The sequence below is a fragment of the Serinus canaria genome, chromosome 5, assembly GCF_022539315.1.
Source record: "Serinus canaria isolate serCan28SL12 chromosome 5, serCan2020, whole genome shotgun sequence".
Taxonomy (NCBI): Eukaryota; Metazoa; Chordata; class Aves; order Passeriformes; family Fringillidae; genus Serinus; species Serinus canaria.
Genome location: NC_066319.1, coordinates 9,847,651 through 9,868,573, shown reverse-complemented (window position 1 = coordinate 9,868,573; position 20,923 = coordinate 9,847,651). Strand labels below are relative to the sequence as shown.

The 20,923-nt window shown below is 45.5% G+C and overlaps 3 protein-coding genes across 6 annotated transcripts in view; 1 reads left to right on the top strand and 2 right to left on the bottom strand.

Moving 5' to 3' along the window:
• Positions 1 to 217: 217 nt before the first annotated feature.
• On the bottom strand, positions 218 to 16,060 carry IVD (isovaleryl-CoA dehydrogenase). Of its 2 annotated transcripts, none has more exons than XM_050975389.1 (12): positions 15,933 to 16,060; positions 12,451 to 12,540; positions 11,161 to 11,212; positions 8,401 to 8,570; positions 6,893 to 6,986; positions 6,507 to 6,643; positions 5,886 to 5,982; positions 4,708 to 4,801; positions 3,478 to 3,559; positions 2,904 to 3,008; positions 2,206 to 2,278; positions 218 to 2,086 (listed from the first exon to the last, which is right to left on the bottom strand). In XM_050975389.1, exons 2-12 carry the CDS (start codon positions 12,526 to 12,528, stop codon positions 1,953 to 1,955), a joined length of 1,116 nt encoding a protein of 371 aa, XP_050831346.1. In that variant the 5' UTR covers positions 12,529 to 12,540; positions 15,933 to 16,060; the 3' UTR covers positions 218 to 1,952. The 2 variants fall into 2 exon arrangements, with proteins under 2 accessions (XP_050831346.1, XP_030096319.1); XM_030240459.2 differs by lacking the exon at positions 15,933 to 16,060 and adding an exon at positions 15,450 to 15,587.
• Positions 15,696 to 19,970, bottom strand: KNSTRN (kinetochore localized astrin (SPAG5) binding protein). The gene is made up of 8 exons (XM_050975390.1): positions 19,862 to 19,970; positions 18,804 to 18,936; positions 18,603 to 18,659; positions 18,303 to 18,390; positions 17,151 to 17,271; positions 16,794 to 16,846; positions 16,595 to 16,669; positions 15,696 to 16,060 (listed from the first exon to the last, which is right to left on the bottom strand). Exons 1-8 carry the CDS (start codon positions 19,923 to 19,925, stop codon positions 15,929 to 15,931), a joined length of 723 nt encoding a protein of 240 aa, XP_050831347.1. The 5' UTR covers positions 19,926 to 19,970; the 3' UTR covers positions 15,696 to 15,928.
• Positions 19,971 to 20,109: 139 nt separating this feature from the next.
• The window catches only part of CCDC9B (coiled-coil domain containing 9B), a 59,242-nt gene continuing 58,428 nt past the window's right edge, over positions 20,110 to 20,923 (top strand). Inside the window, exon 1 of one of the 3 annotated variants that reach the window (XM_050975212.1) lies at positions 20,110 to 20,407. The gene's annotated coding sequence lies outside the window, so the exon portion shown is untranslated. The remainder of the gene's footprint in view (positions 20,408 to 20,923) is intronic. The other 2 variants (XM_018922135.3, XM_050975213.1) reach the window with 2 other exon arrangements.

Genomic DNA, 20,923 nt, shown 5'->3' with positions numbered 1-20,923 from the left:
CAACAGCACAGGCCACAGCAAAAGCTTATTTTATTAGTATAATATAAAGATTAACCCTCTTTTTCCCATAAAAGCTCTCCCATCCCTTTCTCGAGGCAGCTGCTGTGGAAGGGAGTGAGATTTGAATAACACAACCCTGATGAGGATTTATAAATCCATCCCTGCCCCTGTCCCAAGATCTGTTAGATATTGATTCATTTTACCTTCAACTCCAAGGTGCTGATCAGCCTAGAAAGTGAAGGCATTATTTATTATGTGTATTAAAACCAGACCTCTCCAATGCTGAAGAACAGGTTTAAAAATCTCTGGGTTCTTTCCACCTTAGAAAACATAATTTTAACAATCCGAATCTCACACCATCCTGTCAAGGCTCTGACACTCCCTAGAGAAGTTCCTCTGGCAGGAATGATCCAGTGATCCAGGAATAATTTTGTGACAAAACATAAATGTCTGGTCACTTAACTAAATTCTTACATCCGTGGACAGCAATGCACTGAGTATTTCCTGTATGAAGTGCACTTCAAAATTCACTTCCACAGCATTTTCAGATGCAGCTCAACAAAATATTCCTGACAAAGCACCTCTGTCCACCCTCTATCCAGAGATTTAGGCTGAAAATTAAACCCTGGGACACTTCCTGAGTGACAGTCACCCACTGAGGCTGAATAAGTATGAAGCTTTGGGGGAATGTGCTACCACCAGGACTTCAAAAGCTTTCTGACTCTTAGTGACTTTTATAAACTCTTGGTGACCTACCTGGCAATCCAGAAAAGTGAACTGTCTTCAATCTGTGGCATTTTAAAATTCTAGTCTACTGTCACCTGGTATAGACAGGAGTCAACTATAACCAAAAAAATACACACAGTTGAAGGTGAGTTTTGTTAAAACTGTTGGGAACTGCCTACATGGCAATGGTTTAATTAACTGTTCAATCACATTTCCAGCACCCCATTTCCATTTGTGATTCACACTTAAAGGCTGGCAGGATGCTGGGCAATTTCCTTTAAAAAGTTGGATAAGCCCCAATTTGGTGGATACAAGATGCACTGAGATCACTCACAAACACATTGCTCAGCTGCCCAGAGTTGGAGTGTGAGGAGGGCTTGGTCAAAACAACAATCTTCAGAGAGAACCAAACTCCAAAGAAATCAGCTCTTTCTGCCTGCTTCATTCACAGATGTCACAACACAGCTCTGAGGTGTTAACTTGTCCCCAGAGTGATGGATGGTGACGACTCTGAGAGAATGACCTGGTGGGAGCAGTCAGTCAGCACAGCAAGGGCTTGGGCCTGCACCCAAATAACTCCAGAAGCAGCCAGACTAGGAAAGCTGCAAATAGGAAAGGAATTCTGCAAAGCAACACACATGGGATTTAAGGAGGTTTTAGGAATCAGCACCTAAAACGCTGCTTGTGCACAGATGACTTTAAGCGTTCATGACAGCAACCCCACAATGTGGTTGGTGTCAAGTTCCCAAAATGGAAGGTAGTAATCCCATTGGAAGGTCACATCAGGAAGTTTCACCTTCCAATGGCAATATGCTAAATTCTAACTGTTTAATGGCACTCAGGGCTTTTTGGTAAGAACAAAGTTGTTCCCTCATTGTCCATTTTGGTGGGTTTGGGTTGACTTTCTGTGTGCAGTGGCTGCACACCCCTTGCCAGCCTGCCTGGTGGGGGGGATGAACATCTGCCTTGCAAAACTGAGAATCAACAGCTCATGAAAACCACGAATCAGGATGATCACAAAAGAGGAAAAACAACACTTCTTCCATGTACCCTCTCTGATTCATTTCATCCAAGCCTAGTCCAGCAGCATCTGTTCCCAGAGCAGGCAGAAGGGACTCCACAAGTGACAAAGCTGGAATGGCAGGCAGGAAGAAGCCGAGTTGTGCGCTCCAGCCTCACGGTCAAGGCCTCATGGTGGTCGTGGAGCTGCCTCTGCAGTGGCAGTGTTACTTGAAGGTGGCGTTGAAGGCCCTGCCGATGACGAGCCTGCGCACCTCGCTGGTGCCCGCCCCAATCTCGTAGAGCTTGGCGTCGCGCAGGAAGCGCCCCATGGGGTAGTCATTGATGTAACCGTTCCCACCTGCCACACAAAAAAAGCCCTAAGTCACTCCTTGTCCCTGATTTCAGGGTTGAGGGTGGGACATCAGAGGGAAACACTCTTGAACTGTGCTTGGCTCTGTCCAGCCATTAGTGACTCACCCAGGCACTGGATCCCATCCAGGGCCACCTGCGTCGCACACTCCGCTGAGTACAGGATCACTCCGGCGCAGTCCTATGGAACAGTCACAAAGGGACAGTCAGGAAAGCTGTCACCTGCCCATCTCCAGTCCCAGTGCTGCCCTCATGCTGCCATCACTCTACAGACACCCTGAACTACTTGATCACAAAGCACGGGGACAGGGAGCTCCAGCAGTGTCCCTGTTACTACAGAACAATCACGGCAGGTCTGTAAATGCCACATGAAGACAGAAGAAGGAAAAAAATAAAAAGTGCACCAGAGAAGATGGCTGTCTCACAAAGGCCCATCAATCCCCCAGGAGGCCAACATGATTTGCTTTGGGATGCAGAGACTGTGCTCCCTCTGTTAAACACTCAACATCCTCCTCCAACAGAGGCATGGTGACAGGTGGAGGTGACAACACCTCTAACAACGGCTACAGCCCTTACAACAACCAGGACATCTGTCTGGGCTTCCAATAGACACCTACTGATGCTGCTAAATCTCTTGACTTGTAAAAGGAGGTTTGCTTTTATTTTGTGAGTGAAAAAAGGTACTTTGGGTGTGAAAAAAACACCCTTCGGGCTGTGGGGACTTGTACAGAGGCTCCCCCCAGCTGAGGCTCTGGGGCTGGATGAATTGCCCCAGGACACACAGCCCAGGGAGGAGTTGAGCTCACCTTGGCGTTGAAGTGGCCCTGGTCACAGGCTTTGGCCACATTGTAGACGTACTGCCGGCAGGCCATGAGCCGTGTGTACATATCTGCCATCTTGCCCTGCATGAGCTGCACAGCCCAAAGACAAGGGACTTTAATTAACATGAGTTAGGGGAATCACCCATTCTCCAAAATATCTCAGAGGAACTGGACGTGGGAGGAGACATGGACCCGGCAGACATGAGGGAGCTGAAGGTTCTGTTAAGCCACAGACCCCTAGATATCAGCTACAGTCCCTCACCCACCAACAGCGATCTCAGAGGAGCAGGCTCAGAGGTCTTTCCACCTTCTCACCACATCATAGAATCCCAGGATTACTTGAGTTGGAAGGGACCTTAAAGTTCATCGAATTTCATCTCCTTGCCATGAGCAGGAACCTTCCACTAGCCCAGGCTGCTCATTACCACATTATGCAGCCCCAGCATAAACAGCAGGTCACCTCCTCCATGCAAAGACCTCACCACAACAAAGCTCTCTCAGTCTTCTCAGTTTTAAAGAGAAAAGAAGACAAAAAGTCCCAATTCCTTTTCTGCCTCACCTGGAAGTGGCCAATTTTCTGTCCAAATGCTTCTCTGACATGCAGGTATGGAATTGCATGGTCAAGAACAGCTTGCATGAGCCTAAGAAGAGAAGAGGGAAAAGGGAAACAGTGGAACTATTAATTAACAATTATTTAACTTTGGAAATGTAACCCAAGGTAAAAAGGTTCTCCATAGCTGAAGTGATATCCTGCTGTCTTCTGATAGCTCCACTCAAACAAGGCCAAGAATAAAATCCAAAGGTTCCATATTTTTCCCCAGTGTTCATTTGAGACATCCTGTGGGAAGGTCTGACCTTTTAATTCAGGAGACTGAGATCTGAAGAGCTTTCTCATAACCAAAGCCAGGACAGGACAGTTTGTGCTCCTCTAACCTCCAGAAGCCCTTAACTCAAGGAATACCAGCCAATACCATAAAAAAAAAAAAAACACAGGTAAGAACAAGGAGGAGAAAAAATCCTCCTCATGCTTTGTGGAAGTTGATCTTTCCACAAAAGGATTAGCCCAGAGAGACCACTTAGAGGACAAAAGGACTGTGGGGTGCCAATAATTACTGAGGAGCTTAAGGATTGAATAAATGAAGAACAAACCAGTTTTTGAGTCTCTGGATAGTGTGTTAGATTCTAAGGAATTGATAATACAAACGTGCTGGTTATTCCCTGAGTAATAACGCAGGAATACACAAGCCAGCAACTGGGGACTGAAGCAGATTTATACCTCTGGAAATTTTTTTATCAAGACTGATAATTTCCAAAGGCTGCTCTGGAGAGTCAGCGGACACTGGCAGGCAGACTTGCAAACATTCTTTCTGGCATTGCTTCTCTCATCCCTTGCCCCTCACATGGAGCTCCACAGAGATGCTTTCAAATTGGAAAACCACTGCATGAGGAACTGAGAGCTCAATGATGAGAGATCAGAGCACATTTGAGTGAGCAGTGGCTGCTGGGAGGGCCCTGAGCACCTTCAGGAGAGTCCAGTTGAGCAGCTGTGCTGGTGCTGGAGTTCTGTGCTGGTTTTGACTGGGACACCCAGCAGCCATGGGATCTCCTCGCACCTTGCTTCCTTCCCGCATCTGACCCAGCCTCTTCTCTTCTGCTGCCCCAGTAACCCAGTTCTCCATCCAGGATCCATCCTATCAAGAGCTGCAGGCCCCAAGGGATCCCCACCAGGCTCGGCAATCACCAAGGACCTTTCTGGCCTTACAGCCTACAAAAGATGACAATCCCTTACCCCAGGGGGCCCCCAGACAGCACGAGCCTCTCCAGGTCCAATCCACTCATCAGAACATAGACTCCTTTGCTCAGTGTCCCCAAGACATTTTCAGCTGCAAAGAGCAATGGAAAAGTGATTTATTTATGTGTAAAACTTAGACAAGCTGCTCACTGAGGGTCTGTATTCACTGGGGAGAGGAGCAACCTGGGCCAGTGGCAGGTGTCCCTGCCCACGGCAGGGGGTGGGACTGGATGAGCTTAAGGTTTCTTCCAGCCCAAACCATCCTGGGATTCTATGAAAAAAGACTGAATAGCCTGAAAAATTTCCTGGAAAAAACTGTTTCAACTTCCAAAGCCAAAGATCAGAAGGAGCATTAATGGCCAGAGTGCCAAGTGCATTAACTTCTAACACTGCAGTGATGTGCTTCTCCATGTCATCATCCTCTTTCCTCGAGAACATGCTGTTCCCTGTGGATGACTCCTGGGACATGATCAGAGCACCGGGGCACTGGCCTTTATGATTTCAGAGTGGAGGGATCCAACACAGTTATAAATGTTAGGTTTCAGCTGAAACTCTTCCACTTTAGCTTTTGAAAGTGTATATGGGGAGCAGGAGAGCTCCTTGCTCTGCAAATGTGCAATCAGGATTTTTATGATAAGACATCTTCTCCATTTGCTCTAGAAAGGCTGGAATTTTTCTATCAACAAAAATTGCCACTGGAATAACAAATACTTGTTATTCCAGTGGCTATTACAGAGACCTTTGCTGTGCTAACTAAGAAGGGAAAGGGTGTCTCTTTTCAGGCCCTGGCCCCAAAAGAACTCAGAAGAGTTACAAAAGCCTGTTGGAAAGTCTTAAGTGGAAAAACCTCTAGGGCAAAGTAGCTCACTTCCATACAAGACAAGAGCTCTATGGAAACAAGTTTCTTGGGAAGCTTCAGCGAGGCTTTGGAGAAACTGTGGTTAAGAACTAGGTCCACGAGGGTGAAAGAGCAGTGACCTGACAAATTATGTGCTCCCTCCCTGCAATCCAGCAGATTGCACTTTTCCAGTTCCATCAGCTCCCTCAGAGGCTGCCAGAGAGGAGATAAGCATCTGCAAAGCCCTCCAGGTCACAGGCTGAACATGCATGTAATTAATGATCCAATTTATCTGATCAAGAACACAGGAAACCACCACGATTTGAACCCAACTCACCAGGGACCTTGCAGTCTTCAAAGATCAATTCACAGGTATTAGACCCCCTCATTCCCAGCTTATCCAGCTTCTGGGCTGTCCTGAAACCTGGCATTCCCTGCAAAGTCAAGGCAGTAAAAATACATTTCACATCTCAGTTCCAACAGACTAAAAAAGATATAATGAGAGATCTGTGAAATTCCCCTGACCACAGGAACATGTGTAGGGTGCTAGAAGGGAGATTAAGTGACCTAAGAACAAGACCAGATCTAAGTGGAAGTGCGGAGAAAGCAAATGGACAGAGAAAGACACACATATGAACCCTGTGCACCCATTTTCTAATGCACATAAACAGCAAACAAGTAAGTTATTTAGACAGCTGCCAACACAGACTCTCCTACAGCAGGGTTGGAAGCTCTACCAGTAACTGAACTGTTTTAATAATGAAGTTACATCCATCAGAAGGTGTACTGATCTCAGATATTGTTTTATTAAAGGTTCCTTTCCTGCCTGAAAGGTAGAAAGTAGTTTGTTTTTGAGGAAGAGGGTGGCAGCTATGGAAGGAAAACCAGCTGACATCCAAATGAGGCAGTTAAGATGAAGGATTCTGCTTTAAAACCCTGTGGGAATGACCAAACCTACCCTCTCCACGATGAAGGCGGTTATGCCTTGGGAGGCTGGGACAGCGTTCATGTCAGTTTTAGCATATACGATAAGAACATCTGCATCTGGCCCATTGGTGATCCAGAATTTGTTCCCATTCAAAACAAAGAAGTCTCCTGGAAGCCAAGAGATTAAATCTGTTAGCTCATGACAGCAACACCGGTATTTCCCACTCCATTTATTCACTAACAGGCTTCCCAGAATCACTTAGGTTGGAAAAGACCTTCAAGATTGAGTCCAACCTTTGGCCCATCACCACCTTGTGAACTAGACCAGAGCACTGAGTGCCATGGCCAAATGTTCTTTGAATACCTCCATGGATGTGGCCTCCAGCAACTCCCTGAACAGCACAGGACAGGCTTTACCTTTCTTGTCTGCTTTCAGCTTCATGGACACAACATCAGAGCCAGCATTTGGCTCGCTCATGGCTAAGGCTCCAATGTGCTCCCCACTGATTAGCTGGAAGAAAGGATAAATATTAGCAAAAGATGAAGACCAGGAGCATGGTTTGTGTTCCCTCTTTAGCCCCCTGGCCAGTTTTCCTGCACTGAGCCTCCAGAGTCACTGTTCTCTGCAGGAACTCAAACAAGAGTTGCTGTTCCCGGCACAGCCTGAGCAAGGAGCTCCCTTGCTCCTGCGCAAAGGAACAGAACCAAATCCCAGAAGGATGAGAAGGGTGACTCAGCTCTGTCTCAGCTATACAAACACAGCCCTGCTTGCACAACACATGAGGAAGGTGCCAAGGAACCATGCAAGCAGCCATATGCCTGTCCCCAGCTCCTGCCTGGGCTTTCTCCTGCCCTTTTACACAAACAGGAGCTGGTGAACACAAAAGGCCAGTGAGGAGGTGAAAAGGGATGGGAAAGTTCTCTGCATGGTCTCATGGCCCAGTCCCCCCACCCTCACCCCACAACAGCAGATGGACCCTCCTCCTGAGCCTCCTCACACCAGGCTCTAGCAGAGCTGTTGCTTCTGCTTCACTGTTATTTCATCTTGCCCTTTTCTCCTTGCCTTTTTTCCACTCCCTGTGTTCTTTTATCCATCTTCTCCTCCTTTTGATCTCTATTTTTTTCTAAAAAAATGACTCGATGTTTAAGATATGTTCAACCAATTCAATCCATCAGTGCATTGCTACAGAAGTCTCCATGAAGTGCTCAAATCTAGTTAAGCACATTTAAAGTGCTCTGTCAGGAGCCAAAACAAGTCAGAGATGAAGTGACTTCACATCTCATTGAAAGGCAGAGAATGAAGCATGAAAATACACCTGAGGAAGGAGGACAATTTGGGGTTACACATTTGCAGGCTGCACAGTGCTGTGAGGAAGTGACCCTGTACTTTGCACGTTGTTTAAATCAAGTTTCTTGTGCTGATAATTTCACCGATAATCTCAGTGGCTGGGATTCAATGTGCTCATTGTTTTTAAATGCATTTAAAAACGGAAATCTAATTAATGCACTTCTGAGTTGCAACATCAATGCCCCAAGTGATGATGAAGTTTCACATGTAGTTAATTAACAGCCAAAACAAGCACTTGAGCAGTGAGAAATGGAGAATATAACAGAGAAAAGCAGTGACTTTCATTCAGAGATCTCAAAGTGATTTGGGAATTTGAAAGAATATTCTCCAGTGTCACCTCAAAGGCTCCCTTAGTAACACAGCTCCAGAGAGCTGGGCTGTGCTGCCAGCAGACAAGGACACAGGCATGGGATGAGGTCAATATGGATTAATAGGATAAAAACTGACAAGCCAGAGAAGGGCAAGTTTGGCATGTTCAGCATTTCCTAAGTTTTGGTCACTGAAATCTGCTTGTGCTTAAGATGTCATCCTTGCAGTCAGGATGCTTTCCAGTGTTGCCCCTCATCCAGCCACATACCTTGGGCAGGTATTTGTGCTTCTGGGCCTCGTTGCCGTTGCGCACGAGCTGGTTGATGCACAGGTTGGAATGGGCCCCGTAACTGAGCCCCACGGACGCTGACGCTCGGGAGATCTCCTCCATCACCAGCACGTGGTCCAGGTATCCCAGGGCAGATCCACCATATTCCGCTGGGAAGAGAGGGAAAAGCTCATGCTACCCACCACGAGCACAAGATCCCAGGGCTGGGTTCAGTCTCCAATAAAATCCAAGGCACTGAAAATGCTTCTGGGTTTGACTGTTGCCATCCCTGAGCTAGGCACTTCTGGCTTTCCCCATCCTTTTTGAATTTCATTTTTCTCATCCTAAAGTCACAGGGATATTTTGTCTTCAGCATAATCCATAATTGACTGTGTAACATAGATTATATGTAGAATGTGCACAAAGACACATCTTGAACATGCTACTGACACTGAGTAATAATGAGTCCTTCATATCAACCTTAGTATTATCACAAAGATTAAATCACCAAGTTGCAACCTCCTTAAGGTGAGAACAAAGGAACACAGGCAAGGTTTGTAAAATCCATGTATGTTTGCCCTTAAACAAGTGAGGAATTCTCAATCTGCTTAAAAGCGTGACACTAAGGACTTTTCTAAGCCAACAAATGCACAGGACTCCAGAATTTTGATGAGTGGCCAACTGAGAACGAGAACGATCCATAAATGTAATTCATCAGTGACAAGCACGTTGGTTCCAAGAGAGGATGAAACGCAACAGAGCAGCACTGAGACCCCAGCTAGGCACATGGAGTTGAGCCTAAAACTAATAGTAAAGATTAAAATCACACAGGAGAACAGGGAGAGAGATGGCAGGTAAAAAGAGAAGGCCTTAAGGAAGCAACAGGCTACATCAATATATACACATGTACCTCTAAACACATTTCTATACACACAAATACAGTCACCTCCCAACCTAAAAGCTTTGTTCTCCAGGTAGGAAGCAAGTGGTTGTACTGCTAAGAAAAGAACTACAACAGGACATGAATGCCAAGAAGCAGCTGGGGAGATAAGCTGGGAGCACTTACTTGTCATCAATGTGGAGGCTGCAAGCAAGAGCAACAAGGTAAGAGCAAATCTCTGTCTGTGTTCAGAGTGACCAAACGGCACAGCTCCAAGGGGTTGCTGTCCCAAATTCCTCAAATTAACACCACAGCCACTAGCATCACACACAGCCTTTCCTCCCATGTCCCTCATTTTGACTCCTGCTTTTATCTGCAGGGGCCTTTATCCTCTAAAATCTCTCCCTACCACAAACCTAAGTTTGCTATCAGTATCATAAAAAATGGGCTTAACAATTTCTCATGTATGCCAAAACAAGGGAGTTTTTTACGAATTCCTATATAATGGTTGGGATTGGTGCTTACCTCAAGAAAGGTGAGGTAACTGTAAGCAGCACAAATCCAGGATTGCTTTGCACTGCAAGAGGAACAGGAAAATGATCCTGCCAGACATCTCCTCTTATAACACCAACCATGGTGTGAATTCAAATGATGCTGTGCTTTCAAAACTGCTCTTTGTATATGATATGCCTGTACTATCATTCAATGGAAACGACATATTTACATTTCTTCATCATGCACTTTATAAAACAAATGGAAAGTTACAAACACCACAGATATCTTAGTTTTAGGAAGAAAACAAACAGCACTGTTATTTAAAATGTTCCCTTAATAGACTGGATGCACTGGCACCCAAACATGCCATTTAATTGGGTACACCTTCCTAAGATCCCACACAATCTTTACATGCTAAATCCCACTCTCCTCCAACAAAACCAACATTAATAAAGAAACACGCAACTCCACAATCCAAAATAAAGTGAAAAATCCTGGGCATAGGAGGGTTTGAGAGGTAAACCTTTGAGGAAATCAAGAAGGACAGGACTCGTGAAGGGATGGCTTATTTACAGTGTGGGAAACTGCTGTAAGCCTCAGGCACAAGATCAAAGAAGAAAGAAGGTAAGAGTGAGGAAAAACAGGAGCAGCAGTAAATGGGGAAGAGGAGAGAGAGGAAGCAGAAATGCAGAGTCTTTCAGCATTGAAAGCGAGGCAGAGGCATTATTCCGACGCATTGCTATTCAGCTGGATTCTGCAGAGCCTTTGCACAGCCACATCCAGAAAACAGACTTTTCCATGGGGAAAGAAAGGCCCCATCAGCCACTTTTCTCCATTAAGGGCTTCTCCTCATTACATTGCCTTGGTGCATTCAGCACAATCACACTCATCTGTAACACTCATCACAACATTTTCACTAACCTGCACAAGGCTGAATAAGATTTCCCCTGATTTTTTTCCGACTGGTTGGCTGTGGTCACTCCCCATTAGTTATCACAGCTTATCAGGGCATTATTTTAAACCCTTTAACTTCTCCCATTACAGATGAATATTTGTTCTAGGATACTTTTATCTCTAGCTCTCATTCTTCAAAACTTGCTTCATATTAGAAAGGCACAAATACGTTTGAGCTACATATGTTACCATCTGGAGAAACAATTTCTGAGCATTGCTTTTAAATTGTGAAAGGCAATGAAAAAGGATCCAAAGTCAGAGAAGAAGAAAAACTGTTGAGAAAGAGTTTTTTTAAACACAAAGATAGGACAAAATGGATGCTACATCACAGACAAGGAAGGCTGTTGTGAACTGGAAAGTGAGAGTTTAAGTGGTCTCTCATTTGTTTGAAGTATCACCCATCAGAAGGGAAAAGATCGAAAGAAACTTACCAGGGGCTGTGATTCCTAGAACTCCCAGTTCTCCAAGTTTCTTCCAAAAATCCTATTAATACAGAACAAGCAATCAGCCCAAACTGGCAGTCTGGGCATCAGCATAACAAGTTTCCCCAGGTAGTTCACTGGACACATCCATTAATCTGCAAGATATCATGAAAATGAGGCAAATACAACCCTAATTCCTGTTTCTCCCCCAGTGCAGCTCCATCCTTGGAACTGAGAAACCACACAGATTTAAGGACACTAGTTATGCTACACATGGGAGAAGCTTGTGGAATTCAGTGAAAATTCAAATGCCTAAATTTAATTCTGGAAGGACACCGCCTAAGATTTAACCCTTTGCACACTCCAATGAAAATTTTTGTGTAACAATATAAACTATCCGTTACCAAAAGCCTGGAAATAGGAAGCTATGGGATGAAACTTTAAAACTCTTCTGGTAAAACAGGAGCTGGCAACTAAAGCCAAGTAAGCATCCTTGGGGGAGATTAAAAAATGGGAATGCTACATCCATGACAAAATGCAGTAGCAAAGGATGTTGTCACCAGGGAGGCCCACATGTGTCATGGTGGGGTCATCTCCCTGCTGCTCCTTTCCTCTGCTATGTGGTGACACACAGGTGAGTGCTACTCACGTGGCCTTGGTGTCCGGCAATAATTATCAGAGACTTCAAAAAGTATCATACAATAGCTCTGGATGACATCTGGAATGCCAGGCTAAATTTATACACTTCACTTCAAAGCTGCACATTCATCCCTGGAAATGTCAACATCAGAGCTCTAGGAAATGCTGGCAGATGTTTAGAGCTTTTTGAGTCTTGTGGAGCTTATAAAAACCAATAGTCAGATCTCTAATTTCCATCAATCAAAGTACCCTGTGGCACAGGATTTGTTTGGTTTATTAGAAAGACAAGTTTCAGCATTTTTACACAATATTTTCACAGCAAATCTGAAGAGGAAATTCACGTCCAAGAAAGGGACTGAGCCAGGAGTATACAAAGCACACTTGGGGAAGGAGCCAAAACAGACAGGCAGGAATTCCATGATAAAAATCCAAATGAGACCCTTATCAATCTTTATTATGAATATTATTGCTGGGTTCTGCCCCAGGTTGCTGAAAGTTGGTAACAAATGCTAAAACAGGAAATCAAAAAAAGGTTTTCTCTGTGGCTTTTAAGTTTGAAAAGTTAATGCACATGTTCCTGTGGTGTGGCTTGGGATTGTCTGGACTAATGCAGAGATCAAAGCCCAGAGAGGCTTTCAGAACCACACATGTAATACTTGCCCGCATGCCTTTGAATTCATTTTCCTGGTCAATCTGTTGGGCCTTTGGAGCCAAATGCTCTTGGCAGAACTTTGTCATGGTCTGTCTAAGCTGGGAAAAGAGGGGAGGAAAAACACATCCATTACATCTCAGCAATATATTGTCATCATCTTCCCCTGGTCCTGCCAACATTCCCTCACCAGGCCACTCCAGCATCCCAAGCCCAGAAGCACAAGACCAGCCAGTAACCTGACCATGGTTCAGGTTACTGGCTGAAATACCACAGCAGAGGGTCATTTCTTTAGTCCTTTAGAAAGGACCTCATGTACTTTAGTCCCTTTCAGCATTTAACCTTAATTGTACCCTGACAGGAGAGAATGTTCCTGAACTCTTGCCTGCACTGGAGTTTCAGGCATATTTTTGGGCAGGGAACTTTGGAAGCTGATGAACTGAGTTTATAATGTGCTAACCCCATCCCATAGCTGCTTACAGCATCGTTTAATGGTGTGCAGAGGCCTGCAATAAGCAGGGATACTAATTAAAACGTGTTTGTGTGTCAAATTAGAACTACATTATCTACCTTATTACCTTCTACAGTGGGGAAACTTGATAGAGCCAGGAATGTTCATTGATCCAAGTTAAAAACTCAAGATATTTTCCTAAATTTTATACTCTGAACACCTACATGTATGCTACAGAAGTCTATAAGCATGCTAATAAAATGTATACAGTATCTTACATGTTTTTTATAGGAAGATTTAAAAACTTGGTCTTGATTTTATGGTAGAATTGAACAATTTTTTTTTTTTTTTTGGTTCTTTATTCCCACACATTAATTCTGATGAAGCAACATTTTTAGAGACTGAAGCCCTGAGCTGTTAAACCAGAATCTGTATAAGGAGCAGGAACAACAAACCAGAATATGCCCACACTCCTCTATCTTTCTCTCAAAAAAAAAAACCTAAGCATCCTTTTTTTTACAACTGATATGTTAAATTTCCACAGTCACACAGACCCTGGATTCCACTAACAAACAAGCTTTCTTCCCATTGCTAGATTCAGAGACCTAAAAAGAACCCCAAAAGACATTAGATACCTTTCTGCTGTGACAAAGCTGACTGCATTACACTTGAGCAAACAGCTTAAAATAAATTAAGACAAGCTTAAAACCATAATAGAAAAAGTCTTAATCACTTAGAGACTGAGGATGAAGTCAGACAGGCAGCCCTGACACTCTAAGCCAGTTTATAACAGTTATATTGCTTTAGTTCACAATTTCACTAATATTACTGAAAAATATTTCTGGTTTTTTTTTCTTTTTAGCTTTTCCATCAGACAGATAGGAACAAGAGGAATACTTCACACCTTCTTTTACATCTGCTGAATATAACAGTACAAAGAAATGGCAGTTTGAGCTGATAAGGCCATAAACATGAACACAACCATGGCAAGGAATAATTCTGCAGCAACAAACAAAAAAAAACTAAGTTTATTTTGCACATCATATGCTTGCACCATCAGAATTATCTGGAAAGTGAGGCTGTAGCTCCAGTGTTTCAATGGCAGGAGCCTGTGTGGAACAGTCCTGGGAAGACACTGCCCTTCACTCCAAGCCCTGGGGCAGAAGGGAATACATCAGGAACGGTCAGCACTTGGCTGCTGTTGCACACAGAAGAACACAGCAAAGCTAAGGATCATAGAATCAGAACTTTCTAAGCTTGAAAGGACCCACAAGGATCACCAGTCTGTTGGAAATGATGTAACCTTCCTAACTAATGTCTCATTAGCTGTTTTAATTAATTGTAAGCATGCCCACTTGTGGTCAGCATTAGTTAAGTTTCTTTTTCACAGACACTTACTTGATACTTTGATCATTAAATCACTGAAACCTTAAGTTTGCTAAAACTAATCCTGAGAAGCTCCAATAAACAAAGCCTGAGGAAGTTGAAGATTGGACACCTGGGATCTTAAGTTTATGGCCTTTCAAAGATGTGTTGGAGTAACCAGAAGAAACAGATGAGACTGAAGCCTAGAAAGCTGTAAACTCCCAATTTGAGAAAAAATGATAAAAGGACTAAAGAAAGTATGCCAGATTATCATGAAGAGTGAGAAATCAACAACCAATAGAGGACAGAACAGTAATTAATAAAGAGAATGATGCAACTTAGAACCAATAAACTTTAAGTTGATTGTTTGCTAAATATGTGTAAGTGAAAAAGTTTTGTGTCTTGGGTTGGTATGGAGGTCAGAATTTTGTCAGCCACACAAACAGCTCTTGGTCAAGAATAAAGTAATGCCTTACACACTAACTAAAGACAGTGTAAGAGTCTTATTTTTCCCAGTGTTTTCAGAGCTTTTTGGTAAAAAGTCCAACTCCCAGCCCTGCACAGGAAACCCTAACGGTCTCACCCTGTGCCTGAGAGCGTTGTCCAAATGCTCCTTGAGCTCTGGTAGCTTTAGGGCTGTGATGATTCCCTGGGGAGCTGTTTCAGTGCCTGACCACTCTCTGGAGGAAGAGCCTTTTCCCAATACCCAGGCTAAAGCTCCCCTGACCCAGCTCTTGCCCTTCCCTGGGCTCCTGTCACTAGTCACCAGAATAGAGATGTGCTGCCCCTGCCTGTCCCTTTGCAGGAAAGCCGTAACCTGCAATGAGTTCCAAGAATTATCCTAAATCTTTAAGCGCCCCATTGGGCAGGAGAACAAGCTGGGAGAGCTGCAACACTTCTTTAGGGAGGATGTGCCGCGACCCCGCCGAAGCGTTCCTTTGACGATCGCACTTCTGACGATTATCGCCTATCCAAAAGGCCCCAGGCGAAGGCCGGGCCGCTCCCTTACGCAGTGCTGCGTTCTGTGGCGAGGCCGCGGGCCGGGCCGGGCCGGTCACTCCCGCGGGCCGCGTGTCCGAGGGCGCCGCGCCCCCGCCGCGCGCGCGGGGATTGGGCGGCCCGCCCCGGCCGCGGCCAATCGGCGCCCGCCCGCCCCGCCACACCCCCGCGCGTGGCGGCGCGGCCCGCCCGTACCTGGCGCTGCTCGGCGCTCAGCCCGTTCACCGTGTCGTCCACCGCCAGCCCCGCGCCGCCGCGCCGCGGCACCGCCAGTGCCCGCCACCGCCGCGCCCCGCCCGCCGCTCGCCCCAGCACCGCCGCCGCCATGACCGCTCCGCGCCGCAGCCCCGCGCGCAGGCGCGGCCCGGCCCCGGAGCGCCCCGCCCCGTCCCCCTCCCCTCCCGGCGCCCGCCTCCCGGCGCGGCCGCGGCTGAGCCCACGTTCTTGGACCACCTTTAATGAACTAAACCCACGAACACGGGAGCAGAGCGGCGAACGCCTGACACAAGGCTGAGCGGCCATCGCTGCTGCCTCAGCCCGCCGTCCGTCCCTACCCCGCCGGGGAGCAGCCACCAGCTCGGCGTTTGGATCACCAAACGCAGGAACAAGGCTTGACAAACAGGGACCACTGAACTAGGGGTGAAACAGCAAAAATCCCAGTCCATCCTCCTGCCTCACATTGCCAGGAGCTTCCCCAGCGCTTCAAGTATGGCTTTCCATTCCTTAATTTGAGCTTGGAAGTAGGAGTGCTTCTCCAGGGCATGCTGGTTCTCTTCTTGTGCTGATTTCCACTTGGCCATGGCTGTCTGTGGAGAAGTCAGTGCACACCACATTTTACTAACAACAGAGTAAGGAACAGAAAAGCCAAGTCCTAAAGCATCTGAGCTGTTCCTCCCAAACCAAGTCTGGGATTTCATTTACCTTGATTGCTTGTGGAAAATGTAAATTTATCTATGGCCAAAAATTTAGGAAGTCTCCTATAACAATTATATTTTAGCTCCTGAGCTTCTTATCAAAAATTGTAGAACTGAATGACAACTATTTTGGTCTTATATTGGTAATTACTGAAGCCACTTATGCTTGCACACTTCTCAGTTTCCCCAGAGATTAGCCAGGGTCACTGCTCTGCAACAGTTTAGTTCAAATGCTCTGACTTCCAGAATAACTACCAGGCTGGTGGATCCCTTTATTTAAAAGGGAGTAACGGTTTCCTTAACAAGTATGTTTATATTAAAAGAGGAATACTGCAGGTTTTCATCTGGCTCATGTGGAAGAAAGGAGAATTGGGAGGAGCAAAATATGAGGGCCTGGTGCTCACTGCCTGGTTGAGTCAGTCTTACCTCAAGCATCTCCTTCTCTTTTGCAACTCTGTGACAAAATAGCATCAATTCTTCTGTGACCTTGTTAGTTAGCATCTAAAGAGTCAAAAAAATGACTTTTAATATGATGCAAATAAATGTGAGTCTCAGTTGTTTCAGCATCAGGAGAGAAGGGTAGGGGCACACAGACCCCTCAAAGCCCATTTCAAGCTTTGCTTACTGTTGTCTTTTCCCGGCAAGCACGCGTCTCTTTCTCCTCCTCTATGTTGCTACCTGTAAGGATTTCGGGAGGTGCATTAATGAACCTCTAATAGACACATAACTCTGAGAACAAACAGCTTTTCATAGTGACTTTCTACAGCAGGAAATACTAAGTTAGTTTATCCAGGCCTGGGCATGCTACAGAAAGCAGTTCTTACTCTTAAGCCACAAAAAACTCCCCCAAACCCTGGAATTCCAGCAGTATTCCCTAAAAAAGGAAGCACAGTCCAAATTTCTTGTGAATAGTCACAACAGAAGAAAAAGAAACATTCTGGAGAAGGAGTACCAGGATGTAAGCAAAGTGCAAACTCCTTACCAGGACTGATGTTTCTGTTTTCTAAAATCGTCATGCAAGTCTCCTGAATTTTCTTGAGCTTCTCAACTTCATGGACCAGCCTCTCATTCTCCTTCTTTAACTCCCTTAACTTGAGAGTGCCCTGGTTAACACAGGTTGTAAGTGAGGCAAGTTCCCAAGGAGATTTTCTTCTCCTTAGTAATACTGATACTAACAACTTCACAATACTGCACTTGGCACCAAGAATCAGACATTGCCTTCTGTCTCTACCACCACAGTAAATTAGGCTGTTGCAGGTCCTTGCCCCTGCTTCTTGACAGGATTAATACATTTATTACATCAACCAGAGCAATTACTAGAAAAATCTGATCAGGGACTAATTCCTTTTAGGCAACTCTATCTTTTCTTGTGCTCCCTCTCATTTACATAAACAATGCATGCATTGAGGAGCATTTAAACATTGTGAAGAAAAGGGTGTCTTAGGTCTTTAAGCCACAGCATTATTCCCTACACAATCCAGATATTACCAGGCAATTGGCTAAGCTGATCAACCTCCCAGGTTGAATGCAATTCTCCAAGATCAATAAGCATATAGTGTCAGAAGCTTTGGGAACATTTCATAGGAAGTCTCAAAGGCTCTTAAGAAAATCAAGCTGTGAGATAAGAGGAATGATCATCCCACAGATGGAAAACTGGAAAATAAAGTGAGATTTTACAGCTGTACGTTACCAGGTGGGCCTCCTGTACATGACAGAAGTGGTACTAAGCATGTCCTAGAGATATCTCTGAGAGCCAGGGAATAATGGGAATAATGAAATGCCAATTCTGACACTAAACCTGATTCCACAAAATCAGGTCTGTTTGAAACAGAAGTCCCTGAACAGTCCCAGCTCTCTCAGCCTTTCTTCCAGTCCCTTAGCTATCTCTGTGGCCCTTTCTTGGACTCTGTCCAGTACATCCATATCTCTTTTGTACCAGGAGCTCAGAACCAGACAAAATATTCCCAGTTTGGCCTCCCCAAAGCTGAACAGATGGGAAAACAACTTGCAGAAGAATAGAAAGACATTCTGATGAAGGCAAGAAAACAAGCGAGATAATCCTTAACATGACCCTGTATGGATCAGAATACAGAAATTACTCAACGATTTATTTATTTTTCTCTCCTATCCTTACCTCTGCTCTTGCTAATTGTTGTTTGAGTGTTTCCACCAACTGATTCCTGTTTTTCAGCTCTGCTTCTAGTTGGTGTCTGCTAAGAGGGCTGTGGAGTTAAAGAGCAAAGACTCAGGGGCAAAAATACCAGTGTTGCTCACCTCCTAATTTCCCTTTGCCCTTTTTTAAGCATTTGTTCCGACCAACAGATTTAATTTGCAAACTTTGCAGGAAAGCTGCACATGGGTGAGAGCTCATCACCAGCCTTCACAGGAGAACACCACAGCACAAGGACAACTAACAGAGATGGGAGGCACATACCGTCTTGCCACTGTCTTCTTTGAAACTGGTTCCACTTTCTTCTCAGATTTAGGCAATCTTAAAAGAGAGATAAAATACAATTACCAGAAGACTACAATGTTCTTGCAGATCACCAAGCCTGTTAGTTTAACAAAATGTCCAAAATGAGCCATCTTTAGGACATCTGCCAAATAAATCCATCAATATTTTGCTTTGATTTACCCTTGGTTTGCAGGCTTGAAGACACTGTCTGCTGGAACGTTTGAGGCAAAGTGAAGACTGGGAACCACGCTGAGCTCTGGCTCTGATGTTTTGCTGACACATTTTCTCTTTGAAGGAAAATTCATTTGCAATTCTGTGAGAAAAAGACAGCTGTGAAAACACCACTGACTAGAAGTAACCTCCATTAAGGTCTCTTAAGCCTTTGAGGTAAAGCAGTTATATCTGGCTAGAATGGAGACTTTTAGGTAGAAGTAGAGGTAGAAGTAACTAAGAGTAGACCTCAAGTTTTATCCAGGACCAAGGGTCCAGAATAAGCCACAAACAGGTCAGATGTAGGCAGTGTTAAAATACAATTACCAGGCTAGCACTAATGAGTTTGAAGTGATAATACACAATAAAGAAGGTCTCAACAACAAGCAGACATCATGCCACAAGGTTGTTGTTCAATACTGGAAGAAAAACAAACACAGCCCACATGAAATTCTATTAAGAGACCTCTATATTTTGCTACGAGTGAATAGCTACTAAAATAACATAGAAAACTAGCTTTTTATGTAGAGTTAATTTATCCTAAATCACAACTGTTTGAGTATATAAAGCTTTGTTCACTCAGTGGCTTTAGGAAGTTGCTCTTTCTCCCTCAAGTTAAGTATTTTTCAAACGACACAGCCATTTACATTAGAGCAACGCGGAGTTTCCACCGATACAACCCAGCTCCCCTGTTTTTAACGCTAATCCAGGGTGCGTCCCGCTTATACAATGCTATAAAGTCCTGTAAGCAGCATTAAAAGATTTAGAAAAGTAAGAGACTGTGAATGAAGCATCTTTCGCACCAATGGGCCGCTATCTTCAGCCGGTGGAGGGTACACATAGCAGGATGAGCATTAACCTAAGTCCTAAACAGGGACCTAACAGTGGAATAAACCTTATAATTAGATTTTGGAACAGCCACCACGTAGTCAGGCAGCGATGGAGCTCCCTAACGCCGGCGCTCCGCTGCACCCCTCGGCCGAACCCCGCCAGCCGTGCCCCCCTGCCCGTCCGTGCCCCGCACTCACCTGCGGACGGCTCGGGGCGGTGGAGCCGGGAGTGCACGGGGATGCGGGAGAGCCGCCCGTCCATGGCGGCCGCGCTCCCCTCAGGAGTTCAAACTGGAGCGCGCCGGGACGGTTGGGCGGGCCCGCGCATGCGCGAGGGCGCGGGGCAGGCGGAGAGGGGGCGGGGCAGGGCGGCGTGCGCGGGCGGGGATTGAGGGCGTGGATGCTGGTGCCGCTTCCCGCTCGCGCCCCGTCTGCCTCGCGCCGTTTCTGCCTCGCGCCGTTTCTGCCTCGTGCCCCCTCCCTCAGGGGAGGCGTTGGCGGCCATTACGGGGGCAACAGTCGCGCGCGAGGCTCCTACCCTCAAGGAAAGGCGGAGCGCAGTTCCTTCCTTCCTTCCTTCTCTCCTTTCCTTCCTTCACTGCTTCCCACTGCCTCTCACTGCCTCTCACTGCCTCACCCTGTGGTTTGGGCACTCGCAGCCCGAAGATCGAGGAGTTTGTGGCCGTCTGTGCGGACGTGTAGGAGTCAAAAGCTGTGAGGGTGCCGGTGCTGCTGGTGTGTGAGGTACTAAAATTGTCTTCTAATGCCGCAGTGTGAAATGGGCATCTGTATAAAATGTTTCCCGACTTAAAGACATTTTTGCGGTATTTGCTAACATGGTTTTCTTAAAGGGTGGGCAGTCTCTCCCGATAGCAAAGGGGAGCAGCTCCTTGAGGAGGATGCTGCAGTTCCAGCCTGAGGGTGGCTTTGGCTGCCTAAATACCCACCTGAACATTCACTATGACAATTTCAGGATAAAACCCTAAAACTGAAACATGAAAAATACAGAACGACGCAGCTGACATGTTTGACGTGGTTCAAACTCTGGTATTAGCTTCAAAAGTCCATGTCCCTTATGGATATTCGGGATTTGCTGCCTGTCTCCCACAGTGCAGGAACAACTCGTGGATGTCAGAAGAATAAGTATATTAAAGATTTGTACTTTCCTTTGGAAAATATAGTGGGCATTTAAAAGATGAATAAGCACAGTGCTCTCGGTGACAATGAAGCATCACACAGATTTTAGGAAAGGTTGTTATA

Coding starts and splice junctions, on each gene's coding strand:
- KNSTRN (XM_050975390.1), bottom strand. CDS start 19,925: ATGGACGGGCGGCTCTCCCGCATCCCCGTGCACTCCCGGCTCCACCGC. Junction 18,937..19,861: donor CCGCCCCGAGCCGTCCGCAG/GTGAGTGCGGGG, acceptor TTTTTCTCACAG/AATTGCAAATGAATTTTCCT. Junction 18,660..18,803: donor TTCAAGCCTGCAAACCAAGG/GTAAATCAAAGC, acceptor CTCTCTTTTAAG/ATTGCCTAAATCTGAGAAGA.
- IVD (XM_030240459.2), bottom strand. CDS start 15,581: ATGGCGGCGGCGGTGCTGGGGCGAGCGGCGGGCGGGGCGCGGCGGTGG. Junction 8,571..11,160: donor TCTAGGAATCACAGCCCCTG/GTAAGTTTCTTT, acceptor CTCTCTTCCCAG/CGGAATATGGTGGATCTGCC. Junction 3,560..4,707: donor CTGTCTGGGGGCCCCCTGGG/GTAAGGGATTGT, acceptor TTCTCTTCTTAG/GCTCATGCAAGCTGTTCTTG.